The 19,710-nt window shown below is 36.0% G+C and overlaps 1 protein-coding gene across 2 annotated transcripts in view; it reads left to right on the top strand.

Annotated features, from left to right (window-relative positions):
- LOC306762526 (cGMP-dependent protein kinase 1) overlaps nucleotides 1-19,710 on the top strand; it is a gene marked incomplete at both ends in the record, with an annotated part of 92,304 nt that overhangs the window by 31,996 nt on the left and 40,598 nt on the right. For both annotated transcript variants that reach the window (XM_079249037.1, XM_079249036.1), the window contains one exon: nucleotides 1,471-1,584. In XM_079249037.1, coding sequence (XP_079105163.1) covers nucleotides 1,471-1,584 — 114 coding nt within the window. The remainder of the gene's footprint in view (nucleotides 1-1,470; nucleotides 1,585-19,710) is intronic.

Raw genomic sequence — 19,710 nt, 5'->3', positions numbered from 1 at the left:
TATCTGAACAATTTAATCTGACATAGGAACATGATCACAGATAAAGAAAATATACTTAGTAGCTGCGCTGGACAGAGATGAGTCAGAGTCAGTGTAGCTATGTGTTAACAATATTGCATTATCAGCAGCAAGGTCTGCTACACAAACACAAAAACAGGTTCAAGTTACGTCACATTTGATTTTCTGCTCTGTGAAGTTGTTTAATGAATGCTTCAGATTCAGTGGACAACCCGTTACTTTGTCTTCTTTTTTATCTCTTTCATTTACAAAGAATTCCTCTCTAAAACCAGCTTCACTTCATTATTTTTTTTATTTCCATTGTTCTGCCTAACGTGGCGCATTGCTGCGTAGTCACAAACCATAACCCAGTATTCAACTCACATTTCTTTTTTTACTTCAAGAGTTTCATTATTTATCATTAACATGTCATTTATAATTCTAGCAACTGATTGAACGAATTACTGAAAATGTATGTATAATTATGCAACACGCTCTCCAGTCAAAACTGTCATATCTGTTGTTTGCTCACGCCCTTCAGTTCAACTCAGATTCCATCCTTTAAAGTGCTGCTTCTACCAACAGCGTGAAGGTAATATACCTCATTAAAATGTTTCCGCATCGGAGCTGATGATATTTTACAAGTTTTAACAAGCGACAAAGTCTTCTTATAAAGGAGGAAGGAGAGGTGGCTGGATGAAACACCTAATTGCTGCACTTTAAACCGAGAGGCTCTCTCATGTAATGGAGACCAATATACTTTACATCATTAAAAACACATTCATCTTTTGAAATAAATGCACCTTTACATAATGATAGTAGTTTGAGTACACAACTGTTCTTCATGCAACATGTAGTTCTTCAATTTTGTGTGGTAACTATGGTGATGCATCCTATAGGAATGATTTTACCACCACATTATATTTTGCCACAGTCTCGTGATATGTATTTCAGGTGGTGTAAGGATCCATCCTATGTTCTCCTTTGACTGATTAAGCATTGGACTACCATTGGGAAGAAATTACAACATGCAACATAGATCAAGAGGAGAGTGAAAACATCTCTCTAAACTTAAAAATAAAACAAGCTGTTTAACAAGCAAATAAATTTTCAAGAAATGTTTTCTATATGATTTCCATTTCTCACCTTAGGGAACAACATAATGTGTCAGTGAGTTCGTCATACTGGTCATGGTAGGAGGCCGGCAGTCCTTGGAGACTCCACACTGAAAATAATAGTATATATTTTTTCTAGCCCAGTGACTTGAGATCACTCAGGCTGGGAGTGCTCAGAAATGAGAAAGAAAAAAAAAGCCTCAAATACCTATCATCCACTCCATTTCTTCACTTAAGCCTTGTTTGTGCCACATGCTGAATGTGGACGATGGTCTGGCACACATGGATAATCAGCCTGGAAAATCATGCGGAATTTTAATGTCATTACGCTAATAGCCTGCTTGCTTTTCTATTGCAGATGGGAAGGTGGAAGTGACGAAGGAGAGCCTGAAGCTCTGCACCATGGGGCCGGGGAAGGTGTTTGGAGAGCTGGCTATTCTCTACAACTGCACCAGGACTGCCACTGTCAAGAGTGAGTTTTCACAGACTCCTGAAAGTATCCTCACAAGTCTGTGTTGAATGTCCACATGTTGCCCAGGTGACAGACAACTTCCCCTGCATTCTCACACTTCAACACACTTCCAGTAAAATCTGTTGCCTTGGTGTGAAGGATTAGGGGTCTTTTGGGATCGCACTGTCACAGTCGGCATAGGTGTGCAGAACACAGTGAAAGCATTGTTCCTGACTCATGATCTAACACTGCCCATCACCAGTATGTGCTTTCACAACACTCAAGTTAAGTGTCTTCCAAGACCCCCGGTAAGCTGAATGTCAAGGTTTACTGCCTCTGCTCTGTCATGTGACAAAGCTCTAGTTTTGAAGGATGCACAGTGGGTGAGTAGGTGGTCTATCAGATTGGCTATTTGAATAGTCAGCCTGATAGAGTAAAGAGAAGAGACTGAGAAAGGACAGGACAGATGGTGGATTACACACATTGGAGAGCTCGTAAGATAGTGAGTCAAGATGAAAAATGTGTGTTTAGGTGAGGCAGGAAATAGGAAGTGGCTCAAAACGTGTGTTTGGGTGGACTATAAAATAGGGAAAAGGTGACATGAGATGATACACGGTGTGGTGGGTGAATGCGTTTTTTGTGTGCATGAATGCTGCTAAAATCAAGATAAATGAATGTAGGTCAGAGACTGAGCGAGTTGGAGAAGAGGAACACTCTGTATTGTAATTCTCTATGACCTGGTGAGAGATATCCATGCATTGTGAGGTTGATGATTCTCCTCTTCTGATGAAAATCAATACGGTTAGCCAGGTATAAATGAATGTATGAAGGGCACGGGTTCCCTTGGGCTCTCATGTGAGGGTAAGTTGAAGTGTGTAAGAAGTAAGGTTGAAAATTTTGTCTTTACGAGGTTGTGCAACCTGTATTGACCCCTCTCGAGTCCCACGGACTCATACCAGGAACCAGCCAAACTGACGAAACTACCAGCTCCTGTTGCTATGGCAACAAGTGCCCACAGGGAGATGAGCCAACTCTTATGGGATAAAATATTCCCCTTCCCACTGGCGACAGAGTGTCTGTCCTTTTCTTTTGTGTATTATTTTGCCTGTCACCAGCCCACCAGACCTCACTTCCTGCCACGATCTTTAGATGAGTACGTCAGCGCCGCTTAATAAAAACTCATGCATGGAACAAATGATGTAATTGTCTACATGGGCACAAGTGTGTTTACAGTTTAACAGGGTTATTGGCGCTGTCTCTGAGGATGTTCCCCTTTGCTTTAATGTCGCTACACATAATGTACATAGGAATTTAGGTGCCGCACTGCCTGTTAGAGGTGAACTTTATTGGAAATCATGCAGCACCAGTGTGCACAGAGGTTAAGCATCCAATCAAGCAATTTAATTTGATCTGGGTGTACTTGTTCTGTTGGTGACATTATTCTTCCAGTGATGTCAGACACATTACGCAATGACCTAAGTCATATGCCTGAGCAATTACATCTTCATAGCTTATACCTGTTAGGGGTGTTTTATCCTCAAATTGTATGCAGTGTCACTCCTCCAACTTTCAACTTCCAATGTAGTAACATTATGGCTAACAATAATAAAGAAGAGATCAATGGAGACTGTCACCAGTGAAGAAAGCTCACAGAAAACAATTAAGAGCTATTATGTGCGACAACTCATTTGCAGGAAATGTGTGCAGTTATGACAGTGTTTTCATCTCCGTCTGACGAGTCAAGAACAGCCCAAAGCTTTTCTAACAGTATTTATTGACTTAATGATAACATTTTGAGTGTCTTTCCATTTTCAGAGCAGTTTGCTGTGTTTTGTCATCTGAAGTTAAACGAGCTTTAATACCTAAAAATAAATTATTTTAGCTGGTTTTCTTTTTGTTTAGATTGTTTCATGCGTAGGATTTCCATATTTTGGTTTTCTCATAGTGTCCATGGTCTGTTTCAGGTATTTTTCTGTTTCATTGTCAAAGATAAAAAGTCCAACCAGCTTTACTTTTTGACTGCTCATAATGAACAAGCCTGCTTTAAGAAGTGTGCAATCAGCTGTCGTACCACCAAAGGATGTTTAAAATTAACAACATCAATAAAGCATCCATGCAGTGATGGATTTTACATTAATTAATTTTTGCAGACTCTTTGTCAAATAAGACTGCATCATTTGTTGTCCAGAAATAATGAAAGATCAACTGTTCATCCATCCATGCATTTTTTTTGATGCTTATCCAGGAGTGGGACACATGGGAGAGAGTCTCTGATCCTCAAACTACCCCTCCTCCAGTGCACCTCTTCCAGCTCTGAGAGTCTGAAGCATTCCTAGGCCAACTGGGAGCTATAATCTCTCCAAGGTTTGCCTTGAAACCTCCTGGTGGGACATGGTTGAGACACTTCCCTCTGGGATACATCCAGAAAACATCCTGACCAGATGCTAATAATGCATTTTGATACATCATGATTGTGATCTTTCTGTTCTATCAATTTTTTTCATGACCAAAGGTGACAGATGTAACATAGATCAATGATGCGTTGCGTTACAGATCAGCTTTTTTTTTTTTTTTTTTTTTTTTTCTTTTTTTTAAATCAATACTGTAAGCTACATTATCTTTATCCCTGCAGACAGTGCCCCAAAATGTCTGTCAATAACCAAAGACACCGTTTGGAAACGATTTTGGTCGTGACAAAAAGAGCATCTGGGATTTACACACTTGTGAAATGTGTAAAATTTGCAGGATTATGGACACATTAATGCACAAACAGAAGGCTTTGGAGGGAAAATGATACAAAATCAAAACCTGCTGAATGTTAAACCTTGAGTTTATATTAAAGTAAAAAAAAACATTGGACTAGTTTTGTGTTGAGTTAGGTGGATTGAATAACTGTGCAACCACTTGTGCAATTGTACATAGTTATATGAGTATATTGGAGGGATTATACAAAAACGCAATTTTGCCGATCCAGTTCTATAACTGCTTGAATAATTAATTCCTTAATTTGCACAATTGCAAATTTATGGAGGGACTGATTAGAATCTTCTCCTAAGTCCCCTTCATTGTTTTGGTATCTTTTTAAGAACATGCTAGCAGACTCCCCAAAGAAATAGATCCTTTAAAGTCAGTTATACACAGGCATCCTGAGTAACTCTCACTCCCAGGCAGCATATTGCATCTTTAGTATGCCCCACCAGTCAGTATGTTATGTTTAGTTTCCAAATACAGACACTTTAGTGTGGAGCTATGGCCTCATTTGGGGTTTGGTTCAGCCAGTCTTGGCAAACGAGGTGGGAATTAACACGCCGCCTGAGAGTTTCCCGAGACTCTTCAAAAATTTTCCATCGCCATAAAATCCATATCGCATCATTTTCACATGACAACAGTCAGGGAGATGCTGACTGTAAACAAGAAGGGGGGAAAAAGGTTGAATGAATGAATGAATGAATGAATGAATGAATTTATTTTGAGACAGATAAGAAAGCGTGAACATACACATATCCATATACATACACATACAGACATATATACTCCCATACATATACATACATACACACACATATACATACATATGCACACACACATATATACATATACATATATATACATACATACATATACACACACCTGCATATATATATACATACATACATACACCCACGCACATGTACATATACATACATAAACATATACCCATATATAAATACACACATATGTAGATACAATAAGAATAGTATATGTATCTGTGTATGTATTTCATACAGTATACCCATTTTGGGCAACAAAATAAATAAAAACTGTACCTCGAAAAGGAGTGGGAAGAAGAAAACTTATTAATTCCCACCCCTCGTCATCATATGCATATTTAGGTTGCAATAATTAAGTTTTTTAGTTGAAGTAAGTGCATAACATATGTATATTCACATGCTATGATATCAATTAGTCTTGAATTACATATACAATATTAGACAATATGCATACATAAGATATAATTTAATACATTTAGTTGTACTATCAGAATTACTGCCATTACCATATCACCGCCATATATCAACACAATTAGTATTTACTCTATCAACAGTATTAATACTGAATGGTACTGATGGCTAATCTTTGAATTGAATACCCTTTTTTAAATTATTATTTATTTATTTATTAATTTTTTAAAGTACTTTAGCGTGATGTCCCTTCAAAGGGCCAGGTGTTCAGTGGACCTGCTGCCAGGGGGGGTCAGTCCCCTGGCAACAGTACCACCATTGGCTGAGTGTCCTGTACTATGCATTAAAAGAGACAAGATTTGGGGTCTACTACTAAAAGGTGATAACCTCTCAGCAGCAGAACCCCCCTTGCCTGTCCTTCACTAAGAATTATGCTATGTGTGTGTAATTCATTAAGATAGCACCATTCTCATTTACTTATATATATATATATATATATATATATATATATATATATATATGTATATGTATATATATATATATATATATATATATATATATATATATATATATATATGTATATGTATATATATATATATATATATATATATATATAAAATTTTGTTCATATATATATATTAGAAATTTAGATATAGAATATTATATAGATAGAATATTGATACTACATTTACATTATATTAATATTATATTTATTATACATTTATAATATTATAACAATATCAAGGTATTATATAATTTTGAAGATATAATAATACTTGTACGTTAATTAATTGAAGGTATTGTATATGTTGATGATATAGCAAAAAAATTATAACAGCAATAATAACAATACATGTATACAATTATATCACTGAGTTATCATTGATCAATATTCTAGTAATAAAGATATAATACATTATTATGATACAGTAAAACACCTGACTACTTGCAATATAGGTTATGACACTTTTGAAATAACTATACATACTTCACAGTATTTTCTACTACTAACCATTCAATAGACAAGAACACCATTTAATGAGTAAACATACAAACTCAGTTCTCATTCATGTACCGTGACAATATCATGTTTTTGAATTTTGATTTGAACAGATGAATATTTGGGCATTGCTTGAGTTCTGATCCCAGTTGGTTCCAAAGCTTAACCCCACATATAGACACACACAAGCTTTTTCTAGTGGTTCTTACTGCTTTAACTTTGAAATTACCACAACCCCTCAGATTATACTCCCCTTCCCTCTGCCTAAAAAGTTTTTGAAGATTCACCGGAAGAACATTTTTATTAGCTTTAAATAGAAGCTGGGCTGTATAATAGTCAACTAAATCAAAAAATTTTAACAATTTCGATTGAAAAAATAAAGTATTAGTGTGGTCATAATATCCCACCTTGTGTACAACTCGTACAGCACGTTTCTGGAGTATTATGAGGGGATTCAGTGAACTTCTATAGTTGTTTCCCCACACTTCTACACAATAAGTTAAATACGGCAAGACCAATGAACAATATAACAACAGTAAGGCATTATAATCTACATAGTATTTGGCTTTGTTAATGATTGAAATACTTTTAGAAAGTTTACCTTGTATGTGCCTTATGTGCGATTTCCAATTTAATGTGCTGTCAATAGTTAAGCCCAAGAATTTAATTTCCGACACAGCATCTAAATCAACACCATCAATCTTTATCACTGAATCTACATTTACATTGTGGCTTCCGAAGAACATTGCTTTAGTTTTATTTAAGTTTAAAGATAATTTGTTCAAATCCATCCATGTTTTCACTTTCTTTAATTCACAATTAATGATATGAATCAAATCATTGTAATTGTCATTAGAATAGAATATGTTCGTATCATCTGCAAATAAGATTAATTTTAGTAATTTAGACACCTGAAATATATCATTAATATATAAATTAAACAGCCTTGGGCCCAAAACAGATCCTTGTGGGACCCCACACCCAATGCCCAAATACCCTGATGAAAATTCTCCCATTTTCACATACTGTTGTCTTTCAGTTAAATAGCTTTTGATCCAGCTTAGAGCTACTCCCCTAATGCCATATTTTTCAAATTTTTGTAGTAAAATGCTATGATTTAAAGTATCAAAAGCTTTTTTCAAATCAGTGAATATACCAACTGCATATTTCTTCTTATCCAAGCAATTTGTTATCTCTTCCACTGCATCAATAATGGCCATTGATGTTGACCTCGCTGTTCTAAAACCATACTGACTTTCATGAATTAAATTGTGTTTATTTATAAAATTCTCTAATCTACTGTTAAACAGTTTCTCTAATATTTTAGAAAATTGCGGGAGCAGGGAGACAGGTCTATAATTAGTGAAAATGTGTTTATTTCCATTTTTATATAGTGGCAATACTTTTGCAATTTTCATTTTGTTGGGAAATGTTCCAGTTTGAAAAGATAGATTACAAATGTACGTTAATGGTTTAACAATACTATTTATAATTCGTTTAATCAATGACATATCAATGTCAAAACAATCAGTAGAAAATTTATTTTTGCATTTGTTCACCATGTCTATAATTTCTTCATCTGTTACTCCCAAAAGAAACATTGTCTTTGGGTTTATTTCTATTAAGGAACCTGTTTTGTTGCTACTACAATGAGGAATATTTGCTGCCAGGTCTGGACCAACATTTACAAAAAAGCTATTAAAACTTTGAACCACTTCCTTCATATTATAATTATCATTATTGTTATCAATAAAACAGTTTGGATATGAATTATTTTTTGTATCTCCTTTAATTATTTTATTAAGTATCCCCCAGACCTCTTTAATATTGTTTTTATTTTTATTTAATAAATCGGTATAATATAATTTTTTGCTAGTTCTTAATATATCAGTCAATTTATTTTTATATGTTTTATATCGATGTTCAGACTCTTCACTTCTTAATCTAATGAATTGCTTATATAAAGTATTTTTTTTTCTTACAAGCATTTTGCAAACCTTTAGTTAACCATGGACATTTCACAGATGTACTGTTTATACAAAACTGGCGAACTGGACTAGTGAAAAGGTTGGCGGTAGAGACAAAATAGAGAGATGATAACAAGAGAGCATTGACAGCAAAATGAGGGAGAAACCTTGAGGGACTGCAGACGAAATTGTTTTATTTTGTCTGCAGACAAGAGAGTGACAGTGGCCTTCTAGTGCAAAAGATATTCTCGTTGCATCAAAATGTATGTGTCTCATGAAGAGCTGCCCAGTGTATCTGTAAGTCATTCAGTATGGTGGCACACTGAGTTGTGTGGCATTTCACTGAACCACATGAGAACATCAAGACAAATATCTTTGTAAATATCATTGTTATTCCGACAGTGTTTAATGGAAACCTGACACATGAGGTCTTAAGGCCGTCAGCTGACGTGGCATTACCCATCAGCATGAATGACTAATTGGAGACAGGAATACTTCCAAAAACAACTGTCAGTTATCATAATCCGACGTACCATCTGCAGATGGAAACTAAAACTATCATGCAAGAACGACTTGGAACCTGCCAAACTGACGGCCAAGAGCGTGCTCCAAAACTCATTTGAAATGGACTGTGTCAAAGTTGGGAAATGTTCTATGGTCGAACGAGTCCAAATTTGATATTCTTGCTAAGAATTGTGGACACCATAACCTCACGGCTAAAGAGAAGGGAGATCTTTCAACATGTTTACAGCATTCATTTTTAAAGCCAGCATCTCGGTATGGGGATGCATAAGTACACAAGATCATAAGTATGGGCAGCTTGTATGTTTAGGAAAGCTGAAAACTAAATAAAGGTTTTAGAGCAACATAGGCTCCTATTCAGACTATATTTCAAGGAAGGCCTTGTGTATTTCAGCAGGTCAATGACGCCTACTATTTTTAAACTTTAAGCAAGCATTACATTTAACATAAAGTCATTTTGTGTAATAAATAGTCAACTTTCTCAGTTTGTGACGTTACAAATGTTCCATTGTGAATGAAATATTGGCTCATGTGATTAGAGGGTTTTTCAGTGTTAAATTTTTAAAGAACATCGAATTTGGATTGTGGTTTATATGGAGGCTAATTAAACTAGAGTATGATCGGTGTAGAGATTATAAATAAAAACAGTTCAGTGACTTGACTTGAGCAGCTGATTGTACATTTGATTGCTTTTTGTTTTTCAATGGACAAGTGGCTTTAGTCTTAATTTATGCCCCTAAATGTTTCATTGTTAGTAGTCTGCCTAGTGAAGAATAATCACTGCCCCACATGAACAATTATGTGATATTTCTCTTATTTCTTCCACTCAGATATGGGGCAGCAGTGTTTTATCATATTATGTATCCACTTATTGTGTTTAGTGGAAGAATGAGATGCAAATTTTGATGCAATGAATGAATCTTGCTGACTGATAATAACATCAACATGTGCTTAAATGGATATCAAAGAATTATTTCTCTTAATGAATCAAGAATTGAAAAGTGTGTCAGCATGCCTTTTGTACACTTGGATTATTTGTTGACTGCGTTGCGAGTTGGTTCTCTGTAAAATGATCATTTAGGCTGTCAAGTTATTAAAAAACATGAAACAAATTAATGATTGGCTTGGTGATGAATTAAGCTAAATTAATTACATGCATCAACCTTTGCTGTTATAGTATTGAGAAAGGATTCAATTTAAATTTAATTAGGCAGATAAATGAATCCATGAAATAAAACATTATAGAGTTTGAAATTCAAATTCTCTTTCTTTTCAAAGCCCTTTTTTGATTGATCATTTGAAATAAAAGCCATCCGTCTTTCCATCCCTCAGTATCACGAGGGTTCGGAGCCTTACCCAATAGCTACTAGGGGACAGGCACCTTGGACAACCCGTAAATCTGTTATTTTTGTTGGTAAAAAACCTATTCAGTTAGATCAGGGGTGTCAGAATCCAGTCCTCGAGGGCCGGAATCCGGCAGGTTTTTGTTGTTTCCCTCCATCAACACAGCTGATTCAAATCAATGGATCCAGTAGCTTCTTGTCAACCTGTTTGGATGTCGGTCAGGTGTGTGTTGGGAGCATGATGACAACAAAAACCTGCAGGATACCGGCCCTCCAGGACTGCAGTTTGACACCCCTGATTAGATTGAAGAGTCTTAAAATTTTGTCATGATCTCTTCAAGTTAATGTCACTTTAGACAAGATAAAACAAGCCATTCTGGAAGCTTTCATCACAGTAGTATCTGTGAAGTATCTGTGTAGTTTGTGCATCCTCTGGTTTTTTTTCATGGATTCTTTAGCTTAACTTCCACCAGTGCTGACTGCCATGAGACAGAAAAGCAAGATGACAGAGTTAAGGTATCCTCAAAGAAGACGTGCCTTCAACAGAGAAGGAAGAAACAATGGCGAAAAATATGACACATCAGAAAATGCCTCAGATATATGTATATATATATATATATATATATATATATATATATATATATATATATATATATATATATATATATATATATATATATATATATAGATTGATAGATAGATAGATAGATAGATAGATAGATAGATAGATAGATAGATATAGAAATATATAAATATGTAGCACACATTCTGACTCAACTTTATCCTTTATTACATAACTGATACAGATGCATGTGACCATGGCGCACACACACACACACACACACCATCAGTTTGTTCAGTCATAGTGTGTCTAAATGACTGACAGGAATCCTGCAAGTGTTTTTAGACCAGTTGTCTCGGAGAAAGTGATGTCACTCCCTGTCACTACTAACATAATCAGCGGGACTGATTATCTGCAAGCTCCATCTCAGTGATTGTGGTGTCAGTCATCATTTCAGAAACTGAGCTCACAGTAAGCTGGATTTCTGCTGATGGCTAGATTATAATACTTTTCTAGTAATAATAAAGTCATAAATCACACCAAAAATGCCAGCCTGCTAAGAGTATTTAAAGGGGGATTCAGGTGAGGTGTGGGCAGCGTTTATTTAAAAGGAAGTGTTAATGTAATGCTGGGTATTTCCCAGCCACACACACACTTTCTCACACACACACACGCAGACACACACATTTTCTATCAGTGGTTCTCTCACTCATGCATGCAGAGGATTCTGTGCAGCACAGTGTTTTTGACAAGCATTACGGTCTATGACGATTATTGTCAAACATGGGGTTGGCCTTTTTATTTGACACCGGCACCACCTTTACTTTCATGCTTGCATAAGAATCAGCTGTTCAAAGGAGTCGGCACGTTTTGCAAGGAAACCCCACAATAGATACAAGCTGAAAATGAACCAGCCATTGAATGGCAGCTGAAAGAAGAGGCAGCTCTGTATCTGTGGGATGTTTAAAGTAACAAAACTACAGCAAAATTTGCAGTATAGCCTTATTCATTTTTCAACCTGCAGATACTTCCATATAAGCACAGCTAGTGAATTTTTGTCTCTTGCTTTTTATTTTGGGCATTAACCAATTTATCTTTGGAATAGTTTCAAGCATCATAAAAATCAGGCCTGCACTGTTTTTAATTGCATGGCAGATTCTCCTTAAGGGGTATGTCTGTTGAACCCAGCGGACACTTCTTCATTTGCCAAAGAGTACTTGGAAAAATGTTAATCCTGCAATTATTTTTCATGAGAATTCATAATAGATGAAAATAAACATCCAAATAGGCTTAAAATAGTGCGCTCGCTTTAGTTGTGACTCCATCATATTACACTGAAAAACTGCAAAAATCCCACTTATTGTTTGTGCTACTGCAGCGGTGTCAGTGATGGGTTCCTTCTCATCAAACAGAGCTGTGGGTGTATAGTACATTAATTTAAACAGGTGAAGAACTGATGTACTGCACTGTATGTGCCTAATGAATGAATGCATTAGAGCCATTTTCATGCTAACCAGGCTATATTTGTACATCATACGCTCTGTATTCTTCTCAGACTGACATTTTCTTTCTCCTAATGATCTCAGGTATTTGACATTTTGTGCACTGAATGTCACCTGACTAATGTTGACTTTCATTTTAATGAAAGATTTATATTTGCCTCAAGTAGTGGGCAACCAAGTTATGAATGAATCTGTCCTTTAAGATTAAGAACTCCATTTATATCAGTACATATTAGCTTGTGGGACTTTACACAACCCACCACTGACTCTGGAATACAGAGCTCTAAGCACATTAATTCCAAGAATTGAAATCCTGCACATTTTATTAAATTACACAAATCCATGCAGAACTATTCCATTGAGGACATTAAATTGTAAGTGCACATGCATGTGACAGAACACAGCCTGACAGGCATTACAGAAACTAAGAAAGGACAATAACTATAGGAAATGAATTCCAGAAAGACAATAATTTGTGGTGTGGAGAATATTTGTGCTGGTGAGTTACCAACATTTGCCAACTTCTGCTAGCATTTTATAGACATTATGAAGTACTGCAAGTTTAGCCACCCTATAGCAGAGCTTACCAAAGCTGAAGGTGGCATTTCAATACAGGGATAATGACCATGACCCAAAACAGAACCTGTCAAAAAGTCTGCTAGTCATATTGGACATGGTTCTCTATATAAAAAAAAAAAACATTCCAGCGAGCTGTAGAGAGGGTTGGTCATTAGATAGATGAAAGATGAAAAGACTTTTCACTACAGATCTTCCATAGTTCTGCCACCATTCTGTATGTTGGCTTGCACACTGGCCTTAGTTTATCACTTGTAGCAGGATTAAGGGTTGCTGGTCATGATGGCTCTGAAGTGGTAGAGGGAGTCATTAACAACTATCAGTTTGACATGGTTCTGACTTGCACATCCCATCTGGAACTCCATCTAATCCACCAGGTACACTGTGGTCCTGTGTATAATGAAAGCAGCAGACAACCTTGGGTTTCTCTTACTGATGCTGGTCTTGAAGCCCCGTCTTCAACTGTACAAGGTATGTCTAAGCGAAAGTGCTAACTTTTTGTAAAGTTTACAGCCTGTACGCTGTTTCCCCCAAATTCTTGTTTTTCTGGAGAATATTAACAAGCAAGTCAGTTGTGTTGTTAGGACCAGTTTTTATGACTACTGTAGTCAAATCAGTATGTTTTATATTACAAGGACCAGGGATCTGTGCTTTTAGCACCTCTTAGCTGAACTTCCATAACACCTTGTATTTGTGTGTGAGTCAGTGCAGCTCATACTTAAAGGTTCTCGAACTGAAATGCGCAATATGAAAAAAAAAGTGACTTGATAAAATATCAAAGTAAATTACTATTGTTTTGGAGACTTCTTTGACTAATCCTTGTGACAGCATGAAGCTTAGTGGCACAGTATAACCACCCTTCCTTCTGCTGGGAGTAAGCAAACAGTTGTGTTTCTAATCAGTCTGTGAGAGGAAAATGTGCATGTGAGACTGTGTAAATGTGTGAGTATGTGTGTACATGGAGCAGACAATCTCTGCACAGTCTCAGGAATCAACCTGTCTTCAGTGAGTGAATCTTGTTTTGGCAGAAGAAGAAAAATTATGGATCTTATTTCTCAGAGAAGCAGGCACCAAGTTAAACATGAGGGAATGGTGGCTTTTGTCATGTTTGAATAATAAAACATACTATTCTTCAGGCTGTCAGTTCACTTTTTTTCCCCCTGCTCTTGGGTTCAGTGGCAAGGAAATATCTCTGATCTCTTCTGGTATTATTTCCCATATTCTCTTTCATGTATTGTTGCCACATCTGCTTAATCAATGCACCATAAAGTGAAGTTCTTACAAAATGCTGCATTTGAAACTTTTTTTTTTATAGATTACTGAGAAGCTGAGCAGTAAATTCAGGCTCACCCTTCATAGATTCTAAATTTCATAATCTCAGTCCACATCTGGTAGAGAATAGGAAGCTGTTAGTTGAAAATAAGAAGAAATTACATGTAAAACACATGTTCTGATTGTGAATAAAATAAAAAAAGGGAAGGGGAGCAGCCCTCTAAACAAAAGTCATTAGTTCTGTGACTGTGCATTTTACAAAACCACTTTCAATTTGTACTTCAAAAAATATTCCAGGTAAATAGAGTTAAAACCTAATAAAACCTGCCACCATTACACATTTTGCAGTTGAAATATGCTGTTGCAATGTCTTACTCTGTCTTTCATTATTATTACTATTTTTATTGTTATTATAAGACTGACAGCGTCTTTGTCAGCCACATTTAGCTTCCAAGAACATTTTTGTTGTGTCGCTGATAATATGATGCAAGTGCACAAGACAGAATTGAGGCTTTTACCTCTTAATTTTTTGCAAAAAGGACATGCCATTCTCTTTGGTCTGTAAGATTTTTTGCAAAGCAAACCATGAATCTGGAAATCTGCAAAAAATTTGGTGCAGCTATGGTCTTTACTAAAAAGGGGGACACCTCATCCTGCTATTTTTAACAATGATTAACCTACTAAGTTATATCCGTGCAGTGTCAGATCAAAGATGAAGATTATATAAACATCAAATGAAGTGGGTGACAGTAGAGGCAGAGAAAACTGTCTAAAATGTAAGCACAAGTTTGTGATCTCTCATATCATTATCAAAAGAAAAAAAAAAAAACCTACTACAAAACTGTAATTTCCCTGTGGGATAAATAATGTATTTTTCATTGCATTTTCATTTCATTTCATTCTAAATTTAGGCAACCCAGTTTCACTGCAGAATGTGTCACAGCTACATCAATCCACAGCATAAAATGCTTCTCAGAAAAGACAGTTATACTTTCCGGGCTAAAAACAACATAGCTATACATTATGTGAAAGTGGTGCATACACCACATACTGCTGCACCACAAACTGAGCTTGACCTCTATCTGACCTTCATTTAAAGTGGTCATCCAATGCAAAAACAAAAGCTGAATTTGGAAACACAAATAATCTTTTTCTGGATAACTGAATATATTCCTTAGGATGATCATGCATAGCAATATCAAATACTTTTGATCACTTTGTTTTCCTTAATTTTCAGCATAAAAGAAATTAAAAAAAAAAAAAAAAAAAAAAAAGGGTGTAACAACAGAATGGAGGTCTTGATGCATACCAAAAGGACAATTTTAAGTTAGAATTTCTAATTTCAAGATTGAGTGCCCTATAAAGGGTTAATTATTAATGAAAAAATAGCTTTGAGCCAAATTGCAAGCTTCCTCAATGTTTTTTCTTTAGCATTCTTGGTCGTTTAACTTTGCAGTTTCACCACATCTGGCAGTTTTATGATAGTTTAAACAAATATATATGTTTTCACCCACACAGGCAATTGGTGAAATAATACTGATGCAGAATGATCAAGGACATTGTAGTGCTGATGTAGAAAAACACATGCTGCATTCACTTGCACCTGGGCATCTGAGGTTTACTCAGGTAAAGGTCAATTTACACTAATTATTTGTTAGAATGTAGTTGAATAGAATCTGAGGAAGTGGTCAGATAGTAGCAGAGAGACCTTGTGTTGACAAGATCTTTTAAATTGCTTAACTATGCTTTGACACAAAAATGGCTGGGTTGAATACTGAAAAGCACGTGTAGCAGAACATAACCATCTTGCAATTCCTGAGCCTTGACTCTACACTTCTTTCTTTCAGACATGTGGACAGAAGTGTCTTGCACATATTTTTTTATGAGAGTGGACTTTGGAATACAAACATTTTTGACACACAGACCGTTTTTGTTTTTGACTGAGTAGAACTGATTTTGTTGAGTAGCACATTTTCACATAGTTTTATTTATTTTTACATTTGATGTTTTTAAAGGACAATATATTTGAAAATAGGCCTTATGATGGACTGGCGACCTGTCCAGAGTATTCCCTGCCTCTTGATTGCTTGGATAGGCTCCAGCTTTCCTGAAACGCTTAATTGAAACAAATGGTTAAGAAAATGGATGGATGGGTATATATGAAAATAGAAAATGTGAAACTAGAGCTACTTGCAGTACAAAACTCTGATATGATCAATTTATGTATTCAGTCCACTGGCAAGTTATTTCAGTATTTGAAAACAATAGTGATGTATATACTGTATATGATTTGAAATAAGAGCACAGTTCTGCACAATTAACAAAGTAGAGTGGCAACTTCAGAAATACACATGCACAGTAAAGATATTTAGATGCAATCATTCATGATCAGGCAATGAAAATTTGATAATAATCATAGAAATGTTTAACAGGAGAAGTTTAACAAGGAGCCACAGCACATCGTCTAGTGTCTTTTTCCGTTGTAGAGTGCTGACCCTAATTAGAGGTTCAACCATGAGCAGTAAATGAAGGATGGATGACAATGACACAGAAATGCATTACAAGATAATCATGCAAATGCAAAAGTGAGAGAAATTGCAAATTGACTGCACAGTTTGTGGAGGCTAACAAGCAATTAGACAAGCAGAGAATTACTGATGACACCAATAGCTTTAAGCGGACCAAAGAGAGCTAAATAAATTACAAATGATTGCTTGAAAGACAAATTGTTATTTTAGTTTTGATGAATGACATCTTCATAATTATGTCCAGAAATTAGAACGTTAAAATTTAAGGTGCGATGATGCTGTTATCTTGTTGTTATTGTGAGTTTCAGGAGAGGGACGTTGCCATAGTAAAGCAGATTTTGCAGGATAACCTCAGAAATTGAGGAGATGAGCGAAGAAAACAGAAAGAATGGCTTTGGCAGATAGAATTCCATTGGGAACAAGTTGGAAAAAAATCTGCTCTGTTTCCATGGCTGCCATAGCAACAGTTGCCAGTGTGCAGCAAGCAATGGTGAGGGTAGCACAGTAGCTCCCACCCAGCTGTTTGAAGTCACTGTGGTGGTCAGTGTGTGTATTTTTGTCCAGAACTTGATGATATGACTTTTTTTTCCCCCCAAATGTGATTTAGGTGGACTTTTGTGTATTTGTATGCTCTTGGTCTGAGAGTCCCTGCTGTTGTTGTTGTCCTTACTCTATGTTGGAACACAGGTGTGAGCCCGGAGCTAGAGGCTCTTCTGGGGCTCTAGACATCTTGAAAGGTTAAAACACCCTGAGAGACAGCTTTAGACAGCAGCAATATACAGTTGGTTTGAAAACAGGCCTGCAGGTGCAGACATTTTCATGCTTGTCTCGTGAGGCAGTAGGAATAGGATAATGAGATAATGTAAACTGGAATATTGCTGTTGGGATAAGCTGGGTAGCAGAGGACAGATCTCTGCAGTACATTGTCTCTCTACTTGTTTGCATAACTTGCATTTTTATTTGCATTTCTTCACCTTTGGACACAAAGAGCAGGTTGCTTTATTTATCTTGGCCTCTGAACTTAGTTTTAAGGATCCCGGGAGTTCAGGATGGAACCAGCACTGCAGTCTGTGCACAAAAATGTTTTTACAGAAAGGCAAAATTTTACACAAACGGAAACATAATAGCAACAAAGACACACTATTATGTAGATATAAAATGATGACAACAGATGCAAAAATGAATGCAAAAAAAGACAAAATGATCCCAAGGAGCAAACAAAATCTTCATGCAAAATCACAGCAGTCATTAAATCCCTGCAAAGAAACAACCAGAAGCCGAATTATATCATTTCTGTGTTGTTATTTTTTTTGTTGTTGTTGTTTTGATTGGTGTGTTATCAGCTTCTGCACAGAAACTTTCTTTTAAAAATAATTTATACGCAAAAGCTCTTGCCTTAGCATTATTATGAGACAGCTGCTTCTAGTTTGAAACTTCATACCACATTTGCACTGTGTGTGTTTGGGGAAAGGTTCAGGAAAAAGTGGAAAACCGTCAGTAAAATGACAGATAAAAAAAGAGTGTGAATGCAACTATTCGTTTGACAACTGGATGTACTGTATGTCAGGAAGTGCTCCGTGGAAGATCATCTGCCTGGTCTGGCGTAGCAGAATTCAGCCCTTTACAAGCTGCCAACATGCTGTCTTTGCTTTTTCATTTGTACGGGTCAGCGATAATTGTCAAGTTTGCTCATGTCTTTTGTACTAAAGTGCTAAAGTTAAATGTCTTTTGACATTTCATCTATTTTTAAATAACGCATTCAGTGAAATCACAATCTGTCTCTGGGAGAGTAATATTTAGTCGACAGGACAACAGATTATAATCTCATCTGTAATTTGGTGAAGAAAACTTGAGGTTGTCTTGTATGTAATCTCATACAAAACAGGTACAAAACATCTGATATGATGTGAAGTTTTTATTCTTTTGAGGGCCATTTGATTAATATAATGATTTTATTAACTTGCTGATTTTTCATTGAAAAGAAAAGAAAAGAACAAACAAACAAAAAGGAAACAACAATGTTGCACTGCAATCATACCATTTGGCCATTTGTTGCCAAGTTGGTAAATAGTGATTGAACAAATCCTGGAGTAAAATCAAGGCTGATCTCATTCAAGTGATTGCTGTTTTGTAACAGTTTGGTAAAAAGGGAAGCAGCTGAAGATGCTGCGTGGCTTGAAATGAGAACAAGAACACAGGAAGAAAAGGACAATTTTACAGCTCACTACATAATTCTTGATGTAAAATCATTTACTGACAATCTTGCCAACAGTATTTATTGTCCAGCTGGCTTCTGTCATAGCTTGCAAAAAATAAATTATGTTATTCAGTGAGGATGTTTGTTACTTTAAGGATATAATTTGCTCTTCCTCCAAAGTAAGCTTAATTTCATGGTTTATGAGAGCTAGATGATGGTAAATCATCAGTTTTTTTTCTCTGATTTCTCCTCTTATTCTGTGACTTTGGCATTTAATAGATGATAAGATATAAAATTTATTCATTTATCGATTTTTTTTAACCCCTTATTCCCATTAAGGGTAGTGGGGAGCCAATCCCAGCAATCACTGGGTGAGAGACAAGGTACACCCTGGACAGATCACCAGTCCATCTCAGGGCCAACACACAGAGACAAACAACCACTCATGCTCACTTCTAGGGTAAATTTATGTTCTGTCTATGTATAAGACATTAACGGCTGGTAATGGAGAGATAATGGTGTTTGCGAGCTGAATGTTAAGTTGCAAACATTAAAAGGACCAAGAAAACTATGGAAGAACAAAAATGATCATAAAAACAAATCATAAGTTGAACATAATGATAGTTAAAACTTCAGAACCATTTTTCCTCTCAAGAATCTGAACAGTGAAAGATATTTATAATCTCTGGACCACCCACTGGTTTGGCGAATGTATCTCTGATTATTATTTTCTTTCT

Source organism: Telmatherina bonti, assembly GCF_933228915.1.
Source record: "Telmatherina bonti genome assembly, chromosome: 11".
NCBI lineage: Eukaryota > Metazoa > Chordata > Actinopteri > Atheriniformes > Telmatherinidae > Telmatherina > Telmatherina bonti.
This window is presented reverse-complemented; position numbering and strand designations above follow the sequence as displayed.